This window comes from Myotis lucifugus, unplaced genomic scaffold (assembly GCF_000147115.1).
Source record: "Myotis lucifugus unplaced genomic scaffold, Myoluc2.0 scaffold_8, whole genome shotgun sequence".
NCBI classification, from domain to species: domain Eukaryota; kingdom Metazoa; phylum Chordata; class Mammalia; order Chiroptera; family Vespertilionidae; genus Myotis; species Myotis lucifugus.
This window is the reverse complement of record NW_005871056.1, coordinates 7,774,250-7,798,276: the sequence shown is the minus strand read 5'-3', so window position 1 is coordinate 7,798,276 and position 24,027 is coordinate 7,774,250. Positions and strand designations below refer to the sequence as shown.

Sequence of the window (24,027 nt, the reverse complement as noted above, 5' to 3'; positions counted from 1 at the left end):
CTTAAGATTTTCTCCAAGGATTTGGGTGATATACCACTTAAAGTCCCTTTTGCGTTCATCTTTTAATTCTCTAATTAGGGCATTGTTCACGAAGTTAAATTCTGCAGAGTCATATGTTTGCAAAAGTTGGGTTAGAATATCTGCTACTCGGGGAAGATTTTCTCCAGTGGCAAATTGAGGAAGCTCTTTAATTGCTTGCCGTCGAATTGATACATCTTCATCCTCACAGAGGTCTAACTGTGCCTTGATAGCAGCATCAGCCAATTCTGGAAAATGCTTAAAGAATTTTGAAATAAACTGAGCTGCTAATCTTTTTTCCTTGGTACCACCTTTCACACCATCCAATATCACTTGATAGGCATCTCTATGCTGCCCACTGGCTCCGTAACTTCCATTCAGCCAGCCTTCCTGTGGTTCTGGATGATGTCCGTTCCGTCTTTTAGTTGTATTTTTGAAATGGTTGTTCGAGGTCGTCGTTGTCCTCGCCGGCTCCACCGCCGCCCCCGAAGTTCAAAGTTAGGTGTTTTTAGATGGATAAATCCAGCAAAAACAAAGTCCAAGGCAGATTCCTGAAGCTATCACTGGTATTCCTGTTTCTTCATAAGTTTTGTCACTGGCTAAGTGGGACAGGCTGGCCAGCCTCTGTATAGACAGCTGGCTGCATGTTCCCTCTGGGCCATGTCCCTTTAGGAGCCATCAGTTCCTCCTTCTCTCTGTACATCCTGACTTGGGACTTGCTGAGCCCTGCAGAGAAAGCCCTGCTGCCCTCCCATACCTAGAAGCACACTGGAAAGCAAGAAAATTTTCCTCCAGAAATAAAATACACTTTTCCATGTCAGGATCCCATACATGACAGGAAAACAGTATCTAAGGTCCCCACTCCACACTCCCAACCCCACCCAGAGCACAACCATGGAAGAGTCCCTGACACCTGGCTGTGACTCGGGTCTGGCCATATCACCAGAAAGCTGTAGGGCACGGACACAGCGAGATTTGTTAACTTGTCACATCCTCTGTATCTGGAACCATTGAAGGCGCTGGAGGTTAAACTGAATAAGACACCAACACCCTTGCCCTCATGGAACTCAGAGTTTCACGGATGAGTCATAAATCTAACTGAAGGGAACAAAAAGTAGACCTCTGAAAAAGTTAAGATCTTACAAGTTCAGGAGGAAAGTTATCAATAAGGCCTTAAAAAATAGGAAAGTATAAAAGAAGCATTTGAGAAATTAACATTAAAAGAGAAAACATCTTTCATAACAACATCTATCTGAGTTTTTTCTTTGGCTTGGAAGGCCACGTCCGAGGAACAAGCAGAAGGTAGACACCGAGGGCCAGGCAGCCCTGACCCCCCCACCACCACCGGAGGTTTATGGGAGCTTCCCCTTCCCACCTGAAGCCACGTTAGGCTGGTTGCCAACAATTCCAACGGTCCTCCCGTTCATTCTTGCAAAACCAACAACGATGTTCTTGGCATAATTGGGCATGATCTCGAAAAATTCTCGCTCATCAACAACCTGCAGGGATAAATTAACTCCTGAGCTCAAAACGATAAAGAACAAGATACAACTAATGACATTACAGAACGGCAGAGCTGGTTAGCCGCCACCCCACCACAGGCTCTCCAAGGAAGCAAAACAAGACAAGAGGGGCTTCTTCCCTGCTGGATGGGGAAAACCCCTGTGCACACTGCTAGGGGAGGATACACTAGTACAGCCTTTTTTATTTTTATTTTTTTTAATGTTTTTATTGACTTGAGAGAGAAAGTGAAACATCACTGTGAGAAACATTCATCAGCTGCCTCCTGCACAGCCCCTACTGGGAACTGAGCCCACAACCTAGTCATGTGCCCTTGACCGGAATCGAACCTGGGACCCTTCAGTCCTCAGGCCGACGCTCTAGCCACTGAGCCAAACCAGCCAGGGCAAACCAGTGGTCTTTTGATTCATGGGACAACAGGAAGGCCTTTTTAAAAGGCTCTATTTGAATTTGGCATGTTTTTTTGTGTGTGTTTTTTAATATATTTTATTGATTTTTTTACAGAGAGGAAGGGAGATAGAGAGTTAAAAACATCGATGAGAGAGAAACATCAATCAGCTGCCTCCTGCACACTCCCCACTGGGTATGCATCCGCAACCAAGGTACATGCCCTTGACTGGAATCGAACCTGGGACCCTTCAGTCTGCAGGCCAATGCTCTGTCCACTGAGCCTGACCGGTTAGGGCAGCAGTTCTCAACCTGTGGGTCACCAACCTGTGGGTCACGACCCCCCCTCTGGGGGTCGAACGACCCTTTCACAGGGGTCGCCTAAGACCATCGGAAAACACATATATAATTACATATTGTTTTTGTGATTAATCACTATGCTTTAATTATGTTCAATTTGTAACAATGAAAATACATCCTGCATATCAGATATTTACATTAGGATTAGTAACAGTAGCAAAGTTACAGTTATGAAGTAGCAACGAAAATAATTTTATGGTTGGGGGTCACCACAACATGAGGAACTGTATTAAAGGGTCTCAGCATTAGGAAGGTTGAGAAGCACTGGGTTAGGGCATGAATTTGGCATGTTTTAATATTTTTGTATTGATTTCAGAGAAGAAGGGAGAGGGAGCGATGGAAACATCAATGATGAGAGAGGATCATTGATCGACTGCCTCCTACACAGACCCGGCAACCCGGGCATATGCTCTGACCAGGAATCAAACTGTGACTTCCATGGTTCATAGGTCAATGCTCAATCACTGAGCCACACTGGCCAGGCTGAATTTGGCATTATTCATTACACTTTTTAACTTTATTTTTAAATCATTTCAAGCTTATATAAAAATTTCTAGAATCACTTTTTAAAATGTATATATCCTTCACTCAGATTCCCCATTAACATCTTTAATATGTTTTTATTGATTTTTAGAGCGAGAAGAAGGGAGAGGGATAGAGAGAGAGAAACATCGATGAGTGAGAAACTTCATCAATCAAGCTGCCTCCTACATGCCCCCTACTGGGGATCAAGCTGGCAACCTAGGCATGTGCCCTGACCGGGAATCGAACCAGTGACCTCTTGGTTTATGGATCAATGCTCAACCACTGAGCCACACTAGCTGGCTAACATTTTACCACATAAGCTTTACCATTCCTTCTCTCTCCCAACCTATCTCCCTTCCCTCTCTCTCTCCCACTCTATGTGTGTGTGTGTGTGTGTGCATTCTCTTTCTACATATATATATATGAATACTAGAGGCCCAGTGCACGAATTTGTGCTTGGGGGATGGGGGACGATCGGGGCCTGCCAGCGGGAAGAAGGACCGCAGGAGGTTGGCCGTCAGGCCCTGATTTAGTTGTGTAGCTGTGCTGAGGTAGCGGCAAGCAAAGACCACAGACAGAGCACCCCAAAACAGCCTGAACACCAGCTACGCTCTGAGATGGAAATACAGTTCTACTTCGCTGCCCACGCTCAGGCCACCTCACTCTCCCCAGGGCGGAGTTGCTGACAGACAGACAAGTCATCTCCTCTACCTCAGACACACATTTACTCAGGGCTCCGCCCCCAAACATGATAGGTAGCTGACTTCAACCAAGGGTGGCACACTGCCATAGGAGCGCTAGCCAATCAGCGGCTGGGGGCCAGAAAAGGGTGGGGCCTCGCTAGAAGTGGCTGACAGGGGCAGAAGGGCAAGCAGCGGTGGGTGCAGTGGCAGAGGTAAGATGGTGGTGGTGCTTACTTTATGTCTTTGCAGTTAGGTTGCTGCCTTGCCCCTTCTGCCCCCTCTGAGCTGCTACTCTGTCTCGATCAGCATCGGGGTCACTCTCCTCCTACAGGCTTCCCGGACCCAGATTCTCAGGTGCCCAGAGGCTTAGCCGGGGGTAGGGACCGCGGGAGGTTGGCCAGTGCAGGAGCTTGGCTGTGGGAATGCACTGACCACCAGGGGGCAGCTCCTGTGTTGAGCGTATGCCCTCTGGTGGTCAGTGCACATCATAGCAACTGATCAACCGGTCATTCCGGTCATTTGGTCGTAATGGTTGCTTAGGCTTTTATATATATAGATATACACACCCACAAAATTTTTTTCCTGATTCATCTGAGAGTAAGTTACAGATGTGATACCTCTTTACCTCTAAGTTCCTCACTGTGCATCTCCTACAAAAAAGGACATTCTCTTATATAACTATAGTGGTATTATCAAAATCAAAAAAATAACATTAATACTATTATCTATTATAAAACCTTATTCAAATTTTTCCAGTTATTCCAATAATATCCTTTTATAGCAACCAAAACCTGGTGCTAGAATCTTAGCCTAGATCACCTGGGGCTTTAGTGGTCATGTCTCTGTAGCCTCCTTTAATTTTTCCCTTTAATCTTTGTCTTTAACAATCATGACATCTTTGAAGACTACGATCGGTTATTGATATATTTGCCTTCTGTTTGGATTTGCTTCATGTTTAATTTCAGAGAGTATCATAAGAGTGTCCCTCTAGTGAATCACATCAAAAGACATATGGCGTTGGGGGATGGAGAAGGTGGAAGAAGGTAAAGAGAAGATAAATGGTGATAGAATTGACTTGGGGTGATAAACACACAATATACAGTATAGATTTGTACACCTGAAGCCTATATAATTTTATTAACCGATGTCACCCCAATAAATTCAATAAAAATATTTAAAAATAAAATAAAAAGATACATGGTATTAATTTCTCCATTAATGATGGTGATATATGCCAGGTTTCTCCCTTATAAATTACTATTTTTTCATTTATAAGCATTATGTGGGGAAATACGTTGAAACTATGTAAATTCCTATACCTCATTACATTTTCACCCACTAGGTTTACCATTCATTGATGATTCTTGCCTGACCCAATGATAATTGCCAATTGGTAATTTCTCTATCTCCATTTCCTTTCATTTCTTAATCAGCTTTATACTGTCAGAAAGATCTTTACCTTTCTTATTTATTTGTATCATCCACAGTATGAACTTATGGATTCCTGTTTTATTATGTAGATTGTAATCTCTTATCAACATTATTTTATGTTCACATTGACCCACATTTGCTGGTGAGAACACATTCAAGGTGGCTCCTAAATCCTTTTGATGTTTCTCCATCATTCTTTGAGTACTACCTTACATTCTGGAATTACCTTATTTTTGAGTTCTTGTATATTTTTTCCTGCCTCAAGTGTTGAATTAGCTCCTTTCTCCAAGGGACCCACATTCCTTTAAAGGGAAAGTGTGTGTGTGTGTGTGTGTGTGTGTGTGTGTGTGTCTGCTTCTAAGAAGCTGTCCTATAGGACAAAGCTAGGAAATCCACAGGCACACACACTATGTCTAAAACTGATATAAAAAACCATGCATGTGTACTGATAACTCTAATTCTAGTCCAATTCAACTACAGCGTTCATTCTAGCCCTCACCCTTCAACATTCATTAACTCCTTTCTCCTACAGTAGACACTTTACTACCGTTATCCTCAAAATTTACTTACATATTCTATCCCAAAATACAGAGAAAATGGTTTCAGACTGGCTCATTCATATGACTGCAAAAGCACAAACCCAACTAAAATTCAAGATTTCTTTACCGCTATTTCTGTCATTAAACTAAAGGTAGTTTTATTTTAAAGGTTTTCCCCCAGTCTCATTGCATGTCTTTGCCTCCTTTGTCAAATATTAATTGACATACTAGTAAAGACATGGGTTTATTTCTGGGCTCTTTATTCTGTTTCACTAGTCTCTATGTCTATGCCAGTACCATGCCTCTTGGTTACTATGGCCTTGTAGTATAGTTTGACATCAGGTAGCACAATACCTCCAACTTCGTTCTTATTTCTCAAGATTGCTGAGACTATGAAGCCTCTTTTGTAGTTCTATATAAATTTTAGAAATATTTGGGTTCTAGTTCTGTGAAGTATACCATTGGTATTTTGATAAAGAATTGCATTTAATCTATAGACTGCTTTGGATAGTATAGACATTTTAATGTTAATTTTTCCTATTTAATGAGCACAGTATATGCTTCCACTTATTTGTATCTTCTTCAATCTCTTTCTTCAGTGTCTTATAATTTTCCTAGCATGGGTCTTTTACCTCCTTGGTTAAGCTTATTCCTAGGTACTTAATTTTTTTTTTTATGCAGTTGTAAATGAGACTGTTTTTAAGTTTCTCTTTCTGATAGACCACTGGTATATAAAAATGCCACCAATTTCTGAATATTAATTTTGTATCCTCTGTAAAGCATTTTAAAAAGCAGATAATCCACCCTAACCAGTTTGGCTCAGTGGATAGAGCGTCGGCCTGCTGACTGAAGGGTCACAGGTTTGATTCCGGTCAAGGGCATGTACCTTGGTTGCGGGCACATCCCCAGTGGGGGGTGTTCAGGAGGCAGCTAATCAATGTTTCTCTCTCATCGATGTTTCTAACTCTCTGTCCCTCTCCCTTCCTCTCTGTAAAAAATCAATAAAATGTATTTTTTTAAAAATAAATAAAAAGCAGATAATCCCAATGCTATTTAAATTGTTCCAGAGCATAGAAAAAAGAAAACTTACAAATTCTCTTTATGATACCTTATGAACTGAACTGTGCCCCCCCCAACACAATTTATAGGTTAAAGCTGAACCCTCAATATGACTATATTTGGAAATAAGGCCTTAAAGGAGATAAGGTTAAATGGGGTGATACGAGAGAGACCCTATTCTGATAGTACTGGTGTCCTTATAAGAAAAGAAAGAGACACCAGAGATCACTCTTTCCATGTGCACATAGAAAAAAGACCACATCAGCACACAGCAAAAGACCACCACCTGCAAACCAGGACGAGGCCACACCGGAAACCAACTCTGCTGGCACCTTGATCTTGGACTTCTAGCCTCAGAACTGTGAGAAAATAAATTTCTGTGATTTAAGCCACCAGTCTGTGGAATCTGTTATGGCAGCCCTCGCAGTCTAATACATGAAACAAATACAACATTGACACCAAAACCAATTTTAAAATACCAAAAAAAAAAATCAGTATCACATTCTATTGATGCAAAAATCCAAAATAACACATTAACAAAACATAACAAGATAAAATTATAAATAGATCTAAAGAGAAAAATCACATGATCACCATAAATGCTGAAAGGACATTTAACGATATTTAATACCCATCCCTGATTTTTAAAAAGCAAGCAAACAACAATAAAAATTAATATACACCCTAGCCAGCCGGTTTGGATGAGTAGATAGAGCGTTGGCCTGCGGACTGAAGGGTCCCAGGTTCGATTCTGGTCAAAGGCACATGCCTGGGTTGTGGGCTCAGTCCCCAGTAGGGGGCATGCAGGAGGCAGCCGATGAATGATTCTCATAATTGATGTTTCTATCTCTTTTTCCCTCTCCCTTCCTCTCTGAAATCAATAAAAAAAATATTTTAAAAAATAAAATTAAATTAAATTAAAATAAGAACCAGTGGTAGCTTTCTGAACATGAGAAAAGATATAATATTAAAAAAAAAAACACTGCCCTAGCTGGGTTGCTCAGTTGGTTGGAGCATCGTCCCGTACACCAAAAGGTTGCGGGTTCAATTCCCAGTCAGGACACATATCTATGCAGCAGGCTCCATCCCTCATCGGAGTGCACACAGGAGGCAATCAATCAATGTTTCTCTCTCACATCGATGTTTCTCTTTTTCCCTTTCTCTCTCTCTGAAATCAAAAAACATATCTTTGGGTGAGGATTAAAAAACAATAATAATAATAACAATAAATAAATAAATTTTAAAATCACTAATGGCAGTCTATCTACAGTTAGTGACAAGATGTCCATCATCACAGTCATCACTCATTATTGCATTTGGTAAAATATGGAGGTGAGACAGGCTAAGCCTCTCCTAGATGAGATCAGAATTTCCTTTAGTTACTCCTCAAACCCTGCAACCAATCAGCATAGATAAAACGGACACCAGCAGCCACAGGGACCTGCTTTATCAGCAAAGACCCTCCCAATCCTAACACATCTCAGTTAAGACTCAGAACAACCACTGCATGACCTTACCCTCATTATAAAAGTAAAAAACCCAGCCCTGGGTAGAGACTTTCGGATGCTAATAAAACACGTATCACATGTTAGAGCATGTAGCTCCACTGCACCTGCATGAGCCAGCGCCAGCCCACCAAAAGAAGGACCCAGAGGATGAACCAAAAGAACAAAGAAATCCAGCACTATGGGCGCCAGACTCCAGCAGCAGATGGGGGAGCCTTGCTCTCTCCTGGTGGGTGCTCCCTTGATGCATTTAACTTTTTCTCTTCTTTGTGAATCAGTTTTGCCTATTCTCTTGATTTCTGTCCTGAGAGGGGTAAGAACTCTCTCCATCGGCGACAGAGGTACAGTCAGTGCAATTACACAAGGGAAAGAAATGACAAAATAATTAAAAAGGAAAAGATAAAACTCTTTATATGCAGGCATTATACTAGTACACTTGAAAAACCCAAAAGAATTAACAGTAAAAAACTATCACAGCCCTAGTCAGTTTGGCTCAGTGGGTAGAGCATCAGTCTGCAGACCAAAGAGTCCCGGGTTCGATTCCAGTCACAGGCACATACCTTGGTTGCAGGCTCCTCCCGGCCCGGGCCCTAGTCTGGGCTTGTGCAGGAGGCAACCAATCGATTTGTTTCTCTCACATCGATGTTTCTCTCTGTTTCTCCCTCTCTCCCTAAAAACCAATGGAAAAATATCCTCAGGTGAGGATTAACAAACAAAAATAAAGAGAGAGAAAGAAACAAAAAACTTATCAGAAATCCTCAGAGAACTTAATAGGAAACAGGATATGCCCTGGCCAGTGTGGCTCAGTTGGTTGGGCATCTGCCCGTGTGCTAAAAGATTACCGGTTCGATTCCTGGTCAGGACACATGCCTGGATTGCCCTAGTAGGGGGCATGCAGGAGGCAGCCAATCAGATGTTTTGCTCTCACATCGATGTTTCTCCCTTCCTCTCTCTAAAAATCTTAAATAAATAAAAAAGAGAAAGGAAAAAAAAGTAATAGGATATAAAAATGATAAACAGAATCAATAGCTTTATTTATACCTCAAAAAACAGAAGACAGAAAAGACCTCATTTATGATGATTGTAGGGGGCGGGTAGGAGGAGAGTATAGGGAGGATAAATGATGATGGGGGGAAAATAAAATAAATAAAAAACTAAAGGCAGGGGATATTCCCTGACTGCAGGAAAAAAAAAAAAGACCCACTTATAATAAAAAGATGCGATACTTAGGAATCAATTTAATAAGATACGTGAAAAACCTACAGAAGAAAATCTTTAAAACAATTCTCAAGGGGAAAAAAAGTACAGTTTTAGCAAATAAAAATACAAGCTATATTTTTAAGATTGTCTCAAATTTATAAGGATGTCAGTTCTCCCAGGTTAGTTCATAACTTTAACAGGATCCCAATAAAAATAATACAGGATTCCTTATTTCCACCCAGTTCCACCCTGAAACAAGACAAACTGACTCTAAAGTTTATATGGAAAAATAAACAAGATTAGGCAAGAAAACTCTGAAAGAAGGATAATCAAGATGAACTATTCCTACCAGATTGAAAGCATACTATAAACTCTCAATAATAAAAATAGCATGGACTTAGCCAAGTGTTGGCGAGAACATGAAGGAACTGGAACTTTCATAGACTGCTGGTGGGAGTGCAAAATGGTGCAATCCCTTTTTTGAAAAACGCTTTGACAGTATCTACTAAAGCTAAATGTATGCATGACGCGCTCCTTTCATTCCTAGGTATGGGTCCAAGAGAAAAGTATAAGTGATTCACCAAAATCACAAAACAGTATCTTCATATCAGAACTATTTGCAATAGTCCCAAACTATGAATTACCCAAATGTCCATCAACAGTAGATAAACTGGTCTGTTCATACAAAAGACTAAAGAGACCAATGAGAACATATGCAACAACATGGACAAATCTTCCAAACACTGAGTGAAAGAAGCAAAACACAAACCACCACATACTATATGACTCCATTAACATAATACACAAAACCCAGAAAAATTACCTTGTGCTCTTAGTGGTAATTTCTCTCAGGGGTCTGGGGGGAAACAGTGACTAGAAGCAAGCACCAGGGAGGCTTCTCTGTTTCTCCATCATTTGATTTGATCTATTCTATGCAATACTGTTTGTTACTTAGGAAGGTTTATATTTTTTTCATATGGTTACCTCTATTACTATACCAATTAAATGTCCTTAGTCCCCTAGGTTTAGCAATCAGAGAAGTCATTAGGAGGTCTGTCACTCAACAGAGGGAGAAAACCAGAAGCCAGAGCCCAGTGAGGAGAAAATAAAGAGACAAGAGTATCAGAGGTCACCAACCGGTGGTCTGCGGACCAGTGGTGACCTGTGAGGTCCGAAAGGTTGGCAACCGCTGGTTTAGATGAAAAGGGAGAAAAGAATTTGAACAGCAATTAAACAGAGATATAGGTTAAGAGGTTCTTTTGTGTGTTTTTTAAGTAGATGAGAAAGCTATATATGTTCATACACATTTATTCCTAAGAGAAAGAAGTTATGAGAGGGATAAAAAGTTAAAGGTTTTTTTGTTTGTTTTTGTCTGTTAAATATATTTTTATTGATTTCAGAGAGGAAGGGAGAGGGAGAGGGAGACAGAAACCTCAATGATGAGAATCATTGATCAGCTGCCTCCTGCACACCCCCCTCCAGGGATCGAGCCCACAACCCAGGCATGTGCCCTTGACCGGAATCGAACCTGGGACCCTTCAGTTCACAGGCCAACACTCTCTCCACTGAGCCAAACTGGCTAGAGCAAAAGTTAGAGGTTTAAAAAAAAAAAAGAAACCATCAAGAAAGCAAGACTTTGGCTGGGGAAGGATGGAGTCAGGAGCCTAGGTAGATACATCTTGCTTAGGAACCCAAGTGGAGACACCTTATTGATGAGGCTGAAAGAAATGGTCGCTTGTGGGAAGTGATAAACGTGATGCTCTCAATTTTCTCCATAAAGGAAATGCCCATATCATCTGATCAGAGTGGGAAGTGGAGAAAGAAGTTAGGGGTTGGATCAGGCCTTAGGAAAAGTGAAGAACAGATGCTGAGGGGAGACCCACAGCGCATACTCGGACCAGAGAGGCACACTGAGGACCCAGCTCAGGCTGGAGCGGGGCTCTGGGCTTTCCTCCAGCACCCTCCAGCCCCGCAGGCAGTACTTGGAAAGATGACTGAAGCCTTGAACCAGGGACAGGGCTCTACAGGGCAAAAGGAGAATCGGGGGCTCATGACTGAGACCCGATTTTACCTTCTTCACAGTATTTTTTGGACCTAAAACGACCCTTGCCATGTATGCTTTTGTTTTCTCTCTCTCACTTCCTAGTAAACGTGAGGTCCTTGAGGCAGGGATTTTGTCCATCACGGTGTCAGATAGAGCCAGCACCGGGAACAGTGCCCGGCCATTAGTATCTGGTAGAGTGGCAGAGTCCAAGCTGGGACAAGAAAGCAGAAGCAGGAGGGGTTGAGGACTCCAGAGGAAGAAGAAGATTGAGGGCTGGAGAGTCAAGGAGGAGAGGTAGTGGGAGAGGGACAGGCACAACTGTGAGGATGTAGACAGTGCTGAAGGCTGAGGTCAGAGACGGGCAGGCTGGTAGAAAGGTCTTGTCTTCACAGCTCTCATGGTGCTCAACAGGCTAGAATCTAGCAATGAGGAGAGGCAGAGTCTGCCCATGGTTACTGACTCACGCTGTTTCCCCAGAGTACAGGAGGAGAAGTAATAGGTCACTGGGGGAGCCAGGGCTCTGGGAGAGGCTGTGCCTATAGAGTCATCTGCTTCTGGTAAGCAAGGACTGCTGAGAACACAGTGTGCATGAGAGTCTGAAGGAGACAATGGCCATCAACAGATGCCCTGATACTGTCCTTTCTTCATAACAATCCAGGGATCTGCTATACCAACAAAAAGGTACAAATGACTCCTCTCTCCCCAGAGTGACTGACCTATGTACCTATCTACACAGACACACACATACGCACACGCGCACACACCTCGACATTGTCAGAGGATACCCTATGTACTTTCCTTTCTCTAGAAAGGCAAAATGCCCTCTAAGCATAAGGCTCCAAACAAAGGCACCTAACAGTCACCTGGCCTCAACTCCAGACTCTAGGGCCATGGCCTCTTCTCTATGCACCTGAGAGTGCCATCAAAAACTCCTGAGCTCTGTTGGACCAATTGGCCCCTTCTCCCTCCAGCCCTCAAGTCCATCCAAGCAGGTGGAGTGCCTACAACCACTAACTCTTCCCAAAAACACTCTACTCAGTGGTCCCTGGTCTTGGTCCACCCCATGCTCTGCCTGTATTGCCAGGTGTTAAGGCCTGTGGGTCCAGCACCTCCTCACTAGGTTAAAGCACAATGACCATGGACGTGGCTGAGCTAGCATAGGCAAGACAGGCAGATGCGGCACTTACAGAGTGTATGATGTCCACCATGTTGTAGGCTTTGGTAGATTCCAAAGGGACAATGGTATCGAGCTCAGGAACCAGACGGTCACTTTGGAAAGAAAAAGAAGACGATATAATCAACACCAGAAGAACCAGTTACCTTCTATGAGTGGGGGATGGGAGAGGAAATGAGGGCTGGGCTGATTCGTCCTTACTGGGCTTTCAAAGCAGTCCCCAAAGATGTATTCCTTTGTACCACCACATTAAACTGGACCTAAGCTTGGTATTAATCCAAAAGATCTACTTTCATTTAGAAGAAAAAAATGGGCTTACTCCCCTGAAGGTGATTCCTTCATTTATGCTCTCTGAGTAACTCCTGCGTCCTAGGTACTGTGTAGGGCATTAAAGGACACTGTAGCAAACACAGGACCCAGTTTAACTTTCCGAGGCATCATAAAGAAAAGAACAAGGACGTGCAAATGCAGTCAGAGTTCTGCTGAAATTACTTGGGTTTACGTTCCCTGCTGGAAGGCAAATCTGCTGGAGCTCCTCTAAAAAGCAAAGCAGCTGGCCCCGTGGTGTGACAAGGACTAACCAGTCACACAGGCTCCTGGCTCTCAGCTTCCTCCTGCCTCTATGTGACTCTAGGAGCCCCGCAAGGGCCCACTCCCAGGCCACAGGAGGACTCAGCAACATGACCCTCTCCATCAAGCTCTCATCCCGTCCGGTCCCATGTGGGAGGCTGAGGTTGTTCTGACCCTGAGATATACCTGTGGGATGAGATTTGCCTTGATCAAACCACATGCCCAATCCAGTCCAAATTCCCAGAGAGCTCTGCACTGGGGCATTGGGTATAGCCCCACCAGATAATAAAATACTACCATTTACACATATGCATATAGCTTCCCTAAGATCCTATGAAGAGGGGGTATGGTTGGGCCAAAACAGGCTACTGGTATTTAGACATTTCTGAGCCCCTGGGCCATAACACCTTCAAATGATGTCCTAAATCTCTGATTTACTCTGTGGTACCTCCCTCCCCTCCACACACACACACATCAGGCAGTAGCCCCAACAGCAAGAAGGAAAGTAGGCCTTCTCTAGATGGCCAGCAACACACCCTTCCCCAGGACTACCCCAGCCTCTGGCCACAAGCAGGTGTGCGTAAGAACATTTCCTAAAAGGCATGCTGTCTGTACCACTTCACAATTATTTCATATCAAGACACACACCCAAAAACTTCCATCTCTAATTCTGGACAAAACAAGACTCTAAGAAATCAAATTTTTTGGCCACTCTTTATTCCCAAACTACCTATCAGATATTACACAGAGGAAAAAGGTAAAAAAAAGTAAAACCTTTCTTTGCTCCTGTACACAGACGTCTCACCATTGCCCACACCTGGGAAACACACCACTGCACCCCACAATCTAACCCAGGCTACCCACTGGGAGAGATGCTGAAGGTCCAGCTAGGGCAGAGTGGCCAGACACAAGCAAGCCAACCTGCAAAATGAGAGAAGGTGCTCCAGCCTGCAACTCACCTGGGATCATGGCACTCTCGGATGGGAGCTGGGTCCTGGCTGCTGAGGGGCAGGTAGTTGAAGAACTCCCGGAGATTACACAAGGCGTCCACATCATTTTCGAAAGCTCTGTGAGCAACACCTGAGAAAACAGGAAGAATATAATGGGCCAGGCAGCCTGTCAGCCCAAAAATGCTGCTTCATGCCCACCTGCCCCTTCTAGGGCATGTCTGAAGCAGACTGCTGATCGCTCTGCCCTCCGCACCCTCCACCAAGGATGGGCTACCACATACCTTCCGGCTGACCTTCAGTTCAGGCAGCCTGTTCCCTCTGCTCGGTACCTCTGCAAAGGGCACCCCTTTCTTATTTCAATCTTTGCTCTAATGTCACCTACTCAGACAGGCTTTCCCTGACACCTCCCTAGAGCACACCCTTCCCCCAACACCCCTCACTTTCCATCCCTGTACCATGTGGGAGTTCTCTTCACACTTTTCCCTGCCGCACCTGTCCATTTCCTTCCCTGTGTCCTGCCTGGCATCTCTCCTAGAATATCAGCTCCAACTGGGTAGAGACCAGGCCTGTCTTACTTACCCCTGTAGTCCTGCATCGAGAATGATGCTTAATTATATGTCAATTACCTCTCAACAAAGCTGGGAAATAAAAAAGTAAACGAATAATGGCTGGCACATAATGTCATGGTTCTCAGGAACGGTGGAAGGAGGAAAGGAGGGAACCACCTGGCCCCACTGAGGATTAAACCATCATTCCTCAGGAACACGCAGAAATCGTAGACCAGCCAAACGAGGCCAAAGACATGAGAGAGAAAGGAGGGCCAGAAGCTCTCTCAGACTCACTGCACCGGACTCCCTGCTTCCACTGTTGCCCCATAGTCTCTTCTCTACACAACAACTAAAGTTAGCTTTTTAAGTCAGATCATGTCATGTCTCTAATCCAAGCCTCTCCCTACTCCCCCGTGCCCTTCACTATGCATGCCAGCCACTCTCCTTCCACAGGGCCTCTGCCTAGGCTGTTCCCTCTGCCTGCAATGCTTCTCCCCTCGACAGCCATGCAGGAAACTCCTTCAAATCTGCTCAACTATTCTCTTCACAATGCGGCCGGCCCTTACCACCCTATTTAAAACTGCAACAATCCCAACCCCCTTTACTCTGCTCTACTTTTTCCACAGCACATATTACTTATTTATTAAGCTTACGGTTTATAGTCTATCTTCTCTGCTACAATATAAGACCCATATAAGCAGAGATCTTTTTGTGTCTTTCACAAATGTATTCCTGGGACATAGGACAATGCTTGAAATAGGCATTAAATGAATACAGGGTGAGGCAAAAGGAGGTTTACAGTTGTGCCTATGGAAAATAATACAATTAATAATAATTAATAGCACGAGAATAAACTGTTTCATGTACTCACAACTGTAAACCTACTTTTGCCCTACTCTGTTTGTTGATGAATAAAAAGTATGTTCCTCAGACAGAATTCTTTCATTCAAGATTTATAAATTTGCACAGTCACTTTGGAGGACAGCATGGCAGTTCCTCAAAAAGTTAAACAGTTACCACTTGACCCAGCAATTCCACTCCTAGGTATATACCCAAGAGAAACAAAAACTTGTACATGGATGTTTATAGCAGCATATTCATGACAGCCAAAGTGAAAACAATTCATGACAGCCAAAAAGTTTAACTGATCAATGGATAAACAAAATGTGGTACAGCCATATATTGAAATATAATCTAGCCCTAGCTGGTTTGGCTCAGTGGATAGAGTGTCAGTCTATGGACTGAAGGGTCCCTGGTTAGATTCTGGTCAAGGACACATGCCTGGGTTGCAGACTGAATCCCCAGTGTGTGGCGTGCAGGAGGCAGCCGATCAATGAGTTTCTCACATCATTGATGTTTCTAACTCTCTCTTTCTCCCTTCCTCTCTGAAATCAACAAAAATATGTTTTTTAAAAGAAATATTATCTAGTAAAACAGGAATGAAGTACTGATTCATGCTACAATATGATAAGTAAATATTATTGTGCTCAGTAAAACAAATCTGTTTGAAAACACTACATATATGATTTCATTTATGTTCATACATATTAAAATAGATAAATCCATGGAAAGAGAAAGTAGATTAGTGATTGCTTAGAGCCAGAGTATTTTGAAGGAAATGGAGAGCAAATGCTAACAGGTAGGGGGTTTCTTTCTAGTGTGATGAAAATGTTCTAAAATGGACTGGTGATACTTGAACAACCTGTGAATATATTAAAACCACTGACTTGCATACTTGAAATGTGTATTTCACATGTATGGTATGTGAATTAACTAATATATAAAACCCTAATATGCAAATAGACCGACGGTGTAACAACTGAACAACCAAACAACTGGTCACTATGACGTGCACTGACCACCAGAGGGGGCACGCAGAACATGGCGGGCGTTGGTAGCAGGTGGCAGAGCTCAGAATGTGGTGGGCAGGCGGCAACGGGATGGTGGAGCAGGTAAGCGGGGCACCAAACCAAGGCAGGGCACCGGTCGCTGTCATTGGGGCAAGCCTGTGGTGGCTACTGAAAATTCTTTGCTCCCACGCACCGTGGTCCCACCCAGCGCTCGCACCTGCTGCCAGCGCCAGCTCCACTTGCACCCACTGCCAGTGCCAGAGCTGCCGCTCACACCCGCTGCCGGCGCCCAGCACCGGCCCCAATCGCTCCGCACCGTCAGCAGGTGCAAGCGGGGCAGCGCCATCAGCACATGGGAGCGGTGGTGGTGGGAGCAGGGCTGCTGGCAGAGAGGGGACCAGGGGCCACAATGGGAGGGGCCTTAGCAGGGGCGCGGAGGATGTGCTGAGACCCGCCCCTGTGCCCACCGCAGCCTCGCAGCCCATAGTCCTTTCATGGTGCACGAGTTCATGCATTGGGCCCCTAGTATCTCAATAAAGCTGTTATCAGAAGTCTATGTCCACCACAAACATGTAATATTTGTTGAAATAAAAAATAGATATTTCATCAAATCTAAGATGTAACCAAGACTAAACATTATTTTATATCCCAGTAAGAAATAAAAATTGCTGTTAAGCCCTGAGACAGAAGAGTGATGACAAGCTGTGGTGGATTCTTGGTGTGTATTGGAGCCGATGGACAAGGAAAAAAATGAATCAAGACTTTCACGAGGCTACTGGTCAAGATGGTGGTATAGATAAATACAGTACTTGCATCCTCCCATAACTACATCAAAATTACAACTAGACCACAGAAAAACCATCATTCAGAACCACCTGGAGTTTAACTGAATAAAGTTCTACAACTAAGGATATAAAGAAGCCACATCAAGACTGGGAGGAGTGGAGACACAAACTAGCTGGTCCCGCACCCAGGTGTGGCAGATAAAAATCCAGAGGGACAGCCCTGGCGGGTCTGGCTCAGTGGTTAAAGTGTCTGTCAGCATGAAGACTAAAGGGTTCCGGGTTCGATTCTGGTCAAGCGCATGTATCTTGGTGTCATATTCATTCCTGGCCCTGGTCAGGTGCATGCAGGAGACAACCAATCGATGTTTCTCTCACATCGATATTTCTCTCTGTCTCTCCCCTTCCCTTGTACTCCCTCTAAAAATTAATGGAACCCTAGCTGGTTTGGCTCAGTGGATAGAGAGTTGGCCTGCAGACTGAAAGGTCCCAGGTTCGATTCTGGTCAAGGGCACATGCCCAGGTTTCAGGATCAATCCCCAGTAGGGGGTGTGCAAGAGGCAGCCAATCAATGATTCTCTCTCATCATTGATGTTACTATCTCTCTCTCCCTCTCCCTTCCTCTCTGAAATCAATAAAAAATATATTAAAAATAAAAATCAATGGAAAAATACCCTTGAGTGAGGATTACCAAAAAGAAATAAAAGGGTAATAAATACATATTTATCAACAATTGAATCTAACAAAAAACAAAATAAAAAAACAAGCAGAACAGATTCAAAGAATATTTTGATGGTTGCCAGATGGGAGCGAGGTTGGGAGATGGATGAAAAAGATGAAGGAATTAAGAAGTACAAATTGGTAGTTACAGAACAGTCACAGGATGTAAAGTACAGCATAGGGAGTATCTTCTATCTATATATATAAAAGCCAATATGCAAAGTGTCTTCTCGGGAGTTTGACCGGGAGATGGAGAGTTCGATCGTTCACTATGAAGGCGCTGACCACCAAGGGGCGGTGCGGAACAAAGCAAGGCCCTGGCCAGCAGCTGGCAGCCGGGGAAAGGATGCCCCAGCCGGCAGCTGGAAGGAGGGCACCAATCGGCCCTGATTGCCAGCCAGGCCTAGGGACCCTACCCGGTGCACAAATTTCGTGCACCAGACCTCTAGTAGTCAGTAATATTCTAACAACTATGTATGGTGTCATATGGGTACTAGATTTATTGGGATGATCACTTCATAAGTTACGTAGTGTCCGATCTCTGGATTGTATATCAGAAACTAATATAACATTGTATGTCAACAGTAACTGAAAAATGAAAAATTATTTAAAATAAAAAATCTAAGACTTTACTGAAATTAAGACATGCCTATATGACATGTACACTAAGAAAGAAAACATTTAAACCAAAAAATAAAAAACCAACAGTTAAATCATGACCCATTGAGTTAACTACAGTACAATGCAGTGCAAAAATTAGTCATACCAGCCTCGCATTGCTTGAAATCTTTCAAAGAGGAAATTACTCCTGTCTTTAGTTACTGTGGTAGGCAATCCTTTTACAACTTGGTGTATTTTTCCAGGAAAATGTGGAATTCCAACCATTACTCTAACAACAAATGTCTTCACTAATATCAGATTCGTGCCCTGCTCCCAATTCCATGCCTCTCAGTATAAACCAGCAGTTGCCAACTTTTCGGACCTCACGGACCACCAGTTGGCGACCGCTGGTATAAACAATAACTTTTTGTTTCAATGCCAAAGCACCAAATAATCTTTATATATTTTGAACTCCACATATGTGGCAAATAACCTCAAAGAGGTAGCTATGACCAAGTTCATGAATATGTGGGCCATGATCATCACATTACAACTGTACCTGGCCAATAGTTGCTGGAGGCTAGGAACAGTCATTAGCATAATAAATGCAGGAGGTCCATCAAAAGGTTGATGGACACCTTCAGCAGGGCTGAAAATCTGCATGTTATTACCTGCTGCTGGAACAGGGGAATGCAGTTCCCCCAACCTGATAATCTTTTTATTGTTTACCAGGCCTTACCTTTGCTATGTATACCTGCTTTGCTAGAGGGCAAATTGTGTGAATAAAAAGCCCTGGCTGTGGAGATTTGAGGAGCTTAGTCACTAGCCCTCCAAAATGCCTTTAAAATTCGTATTTCTTCTCTGGCCTCTTCATTCATTTACGCACAGCCCCTTTTCCAGATTCCTGTACCCTTCTAGATGCTGAGAATGACCCTGGCAAATAGTGATTGGTAAAATGCCATCTATGCTAAGACATACCTCAACTTTGGAGTAAACAAAAGTTACAGTAAAATATGACATTTTTTTAAAGATTCAACTGTGTATATATAAGTCATATCTCTTATAACCACCATTCCAGTTAGCTTTAAAATTTTAAATATCAAAGCATTTGTACTACTTTAACGAATTTGTTACTAAATCCATCTTTATTACTATATCTGTAGCCAATATACCATACCACAGTCTTCTCAAATAAATTCTGCCAATTAAGTGACATTTGTAAAAGACTGTCACCATTCTCTTTGGCAATGACCTTAAACACAGTGAGGTGAGCCTCGAGGCCTCTAACCTGACATGGTGGTGTGGGTCTTGGCACCACCGAGCTCCTCCTGGGTAACGTCCTCATTGGTGACAGACTTCACCACATCAGGGCCAGTGATAAACAGGTAGGAGGTATCCTGAAATCAGAAAATTCCAGAAGGATCAATGTCAGAGCAGCAGAACTAGATGGAGCCTTAGGGTTCACACAGCTGAAAAGACAATAACAAAGAGGGCAGTGACACACAGAACCAGGGAAGGATGCAGCTCAAAGATACCTATCCAAACTAAAGACCCAAGTTTTCCCTATTTTTTAAATCTTCATTTCCTGTCTATCTTTAAAATCTTCATTGCGTGGTTGTATCTCAGCAAAATGACGTGGAGTGTGGCTAACATTTCCAGGTCATTCATCTGTAGAACACCCTACCAGTGGCCCTTACTCATAACTTGTGGTACCTGAAGCTTTTTTCTAAGCACTTCATGAAAATGTGTCATTAAAGCCTAGGTATTATTACATTACCACCCCATTTACAGATGAAAAAACTAAGGGACTGTGATGGTATGAAGCTTGTCTAAAATGAACCAGCTACCTTAAATGAAGCCATTTGGAGGCAATGATGATCAATGCTTTGGTGCTCTCAGAAGGGGGCAGGCTTTTACTTTTTAATTTTTCTTTTTCTTTTTTTGTTAATCCACACCTGAGGATATTTTTCCATTGATTTTTAGAGAGAGTGGAAGGGAGAGGGAGGGGGAGAGAGAGAGAGAGAGAGAAATATTGATGTGAGAGAGAGACATCGATTGGTTTATAGAACATTTCACCCCATAGCTGCGGAATATACATTCTTCTCAAGTGTACATGGGTCATTTTCAAAGATAGACCACATATTAGGACACAAACAAATCTCTACAAGTTCAAGAAGACTGAAATCATATCAAGCATCTTCTCAGATCACAATGGGATGAAATTAGAAATCAACTAAAGTAAAAACACTCAAAAACATTCCAATACCTGGAGGCTAAATAGCATGTTATTGAACAATTAATGGGTCACCAATGAGATCAAGACATAAATAAAATCATTCCTTGAAACAAATGAAAATGAACACACAACAACCCCAAATCTCTGGAACACAGCAAAAGCAGTCCTGAGAAGAAAGTTCATAGCACTACAGGCCTACCTAAAAAAAATAAGAAAAATTAATAATAAACTATTTAACCCTACAACTTAAAGTATTAGAAAGAGAACACAAGAAAAGCCCAGAGCAAGTAGAAGGAAGGAAATAATAAAGATCAGAACAGAAATAAATGACATAGAGATTTAAAAACCAGTACAAAAGATCAATGAAACCAAGAGTTGGTTCCTTGAAAAAATAAACAGGATTGATGGACCATTAGCCGGACTCATCAAGAAACAGAGAGGACCCAAATAATTAAAATCAGAAACAAAAGCAGCAAAGTAACAATGGACACCACAGAAATACAAAGGCTTGTAAAAAAAATACTATGAACAGCCATATGCCAACAAGCTGGACAACATGGACAAAATGGACAAATTCCTAGAAAAATACAATCTCCCAAAACTGAATCAGGAAGAATCAGAAAACCTGAATAGGCCAATAACAACTGATGAAATAGAAGCTGTAATCACCCGGCCAGCATGGCTCAGTGGTTGAGCGTCGACCTATGAACCTGAAGGTCAGGGTTCGATTCACTGTCAGGGCACATGCCTGGGTTGCAGGCTCAATCCCCAGTGTGGGGTCTGCAAGAGGCAGCCAATCAATGATTCTCTCTCGTCACTGATGTTTCTTTCTTTCTTTCTCTCTTTCCCTTTCTCTCTCTCTCTCTCTCTCTCTCTCTCTCTCTCTCTCTCTTCCTTCCTCTCTGAAATCAATAAAAATATATTTTTAAAAAATAAATAAAAGAAAGAAGCGGTAATCAAAAAACTCCCAGCAGCCCTGACCGGTTTGGCTCGGTGGATGGAGCGTCGGCCTGCGGACTGAAGGGTTCCAGGTTCAATTCCAGTCAAGGGCATGTACCTTGGTTGCGGGCACATCCCCAGTAGGGGGTGTGCAGGAGGCAGCTGATCGATGTTTCTCTCTTATCGATGTTTCTAACTCTCTATCCCTCTCCCTTCCTCTCTGTAAAAAATCAATTTAAAAAAAAACAAACTCCCAGCAAACAAAAGCCCTGGTCCGGATGGCTTCGTAAGAGAGTGTTACCGAACATTCAAAGAAGAACTAACACCTGTACTCCTCAAACTACTCCAAAAAATCCAAGAGGAAGGAACACTTCCAATCTCTTTTTATGAGGCCAGCATTATCCTAATTCCAAAACCAAGATAAAGACACTACAAAGAAGGAGAATTACAGGCCAATATCCCTGATGAACACAGATGCTAAAATCCTCAACAAAATGTTTAGCAAATCAGATTCAGCAATATATTAAAAAGATTATACACCATGACCAAATAGGATTTATTCCAGGGATGCAAAACTGGTACAATATTCACAAATCAAAGAGGCCCACACCAAGGCACATCATAATTAAAATGTCAAGGGTTAAAGACAAAGAAAGATTCTGAAAATCAGTTAATTACCTACAAGGGAGCGCCCATATGACTGTCAGCTGATTTCTCAACAGAAACACTGCAGGCCAGGAGGGAGTAGAAAGAAATACTCAAAGTAATGAATAGCAAGGATCTACAACCGAGATTACTCTACCTAGAAAAGCTATCATTTAAGGCAGCGGTTCTCAACCTGTGAGTCGCGACCCCTTTGGGGGTCGAACGACCCTTTCAGAGGGGTCGCCTAAGACCACTGGAAAACACAAACATAATTACATATTGTTTTTGTGATTAATCACTATGCTTTAATTATGTTCAATTTGTAACAATGAAATTGGGGGTCACCACAACATGAGGAACTGTATTAAAGGGTCGCGGCATTAGGAAGGTTGAGAACCACTGATTTAAGGTCAGATAAAGAGCTTCATAGACAAGAAAAAGCTAAAGGAGTTCATCAGCACCAAACCACTATTACATGAAATGTTGAAGGGTATTCTTTAAGAAGAGGAAGAAGAAAAATATATATATCATAAATATGAATAAAATGGCAATTAATACATATCTATTAACAATTGAATCTGCCCTAACCAGTTTGGCTCAGTGGATAGAGCGTCGGCCTGCGGACTGAAAGGTCCCAGGTTCGATTCCAGTCAAGGGCATGTACCTTGGCTGCGGGCACATACCCAGTAGGAGGTGTGCAGGAGGCAGCTGATCAATGTTTCTAACTCTCTATCCCTCTCCCTTCCTCTCTGTAAAAAATTCAATAAAATATATTTTTAAAAAAACACAACTGAATCTAAAAATCAAAATAAATGAACAATAAATCTAATGAACAAAATAAACTGAGGAGTAAATTAGAATCAGAGGCATGGAAACAGGGAACAGACTGACAAATCTCAGAGGGAAGGGGAGTTTGGGGGCGGGAAGAGTTTAACCAAAGATCTTATATGCATATATGCATTACCTATGGACACAGACAATAAGGTGGTGAAGGCCTGGAGCAGGGTGGGAACCAGGTGGAGGGGGGCAATGGGGAATAAAAAGGGGGACATCTGTAATACTTTCAACAACAAAGATTTAAATAAATAAATAAGACATACAGACCAATGGAACAGACACAGTCCAAAAATCAAGAGCCCAGAAACAAACCCTCACATATAAAGTCAACTAATATTTGACAAAGGAGCCAAGAATATTCAATGGATAAAGACAGTCTCTTCAATAACTGATGGTGGGGAAACTGGACAGCCACATGCAGAAGAATAAAATTGGACCCATATCTTTCACTACTCAGAAAAATTAACTTGAAACGGATGCAATACTTAAAGATCTGAATCCATAAAACTCCTAGAAGAAAACATAAGGAAAATACTCCTTGACAATTGCCTTGGCAACAATTTTTATGGATAGGACACCAAAGGCACAAGCAACAAAAGCAAAATACAGTAAGTGGAACTACATCAAACTAAATAGCTTCTGCACAGCAAAAGAAATAATCCACAAATTGAAAAGGCAACCAACCTAATAAAATATCTGCAGCCCAGCCAGGTGGCTCAATTGGTTGAGCGCCATCCCATGCACCAAAAAAGTTGTGGGTTCAATTCCCAATCAGAGCACACACCTAGGTTGCGCGTTCAATCCCTGGTTGGGGTGCATACTGGAGGCAACTGACCAATGTTTTTCTCTCACATTGTTGTCTCCCTCTCTCTAAAATCATTTTTTAAACAATCCTTGAGCAAGG

The 24,027-nt window shown here is 42.6% G+C and overlaps 1 protein-coding gene across 3 annotated transcripts in view; it reads right to left on the bottom strand.

Moving 5' to 3' along the window:
• Positions 1–24,027, bottom strand: part of PCCB (propionyl-CoA carboxylase beta subunit) — a 65,139-nt gene that overhangs the window by 13,729 nt on the left and 27,383 nt on the right. For all 3 annotated transcript variants that reach the window (XM_006083730.3, XM_023749565.1, XM_014450924.2), the window contains 4 exons: positions 19,755–19,863; positions 13,976–14,096; positions 12,460–12,541; positions 1,394–1,517 (listed from right to left, as the gene is read on the bottom strand). In XM_006083730.3, the coding sequence (XP_006083792.1) occupies positions 1,394–1,517; positions 12,460–12,541; positions 13,976–14,096; positions 19,755–19,863 (436 nt within the window). The remainder of the gene's footprint in view (positions 1–1,393; positions 1,518–12,459; positions 12,542–13,975; positions 14,097–19,754; positions 19,864–24,027) is intronic.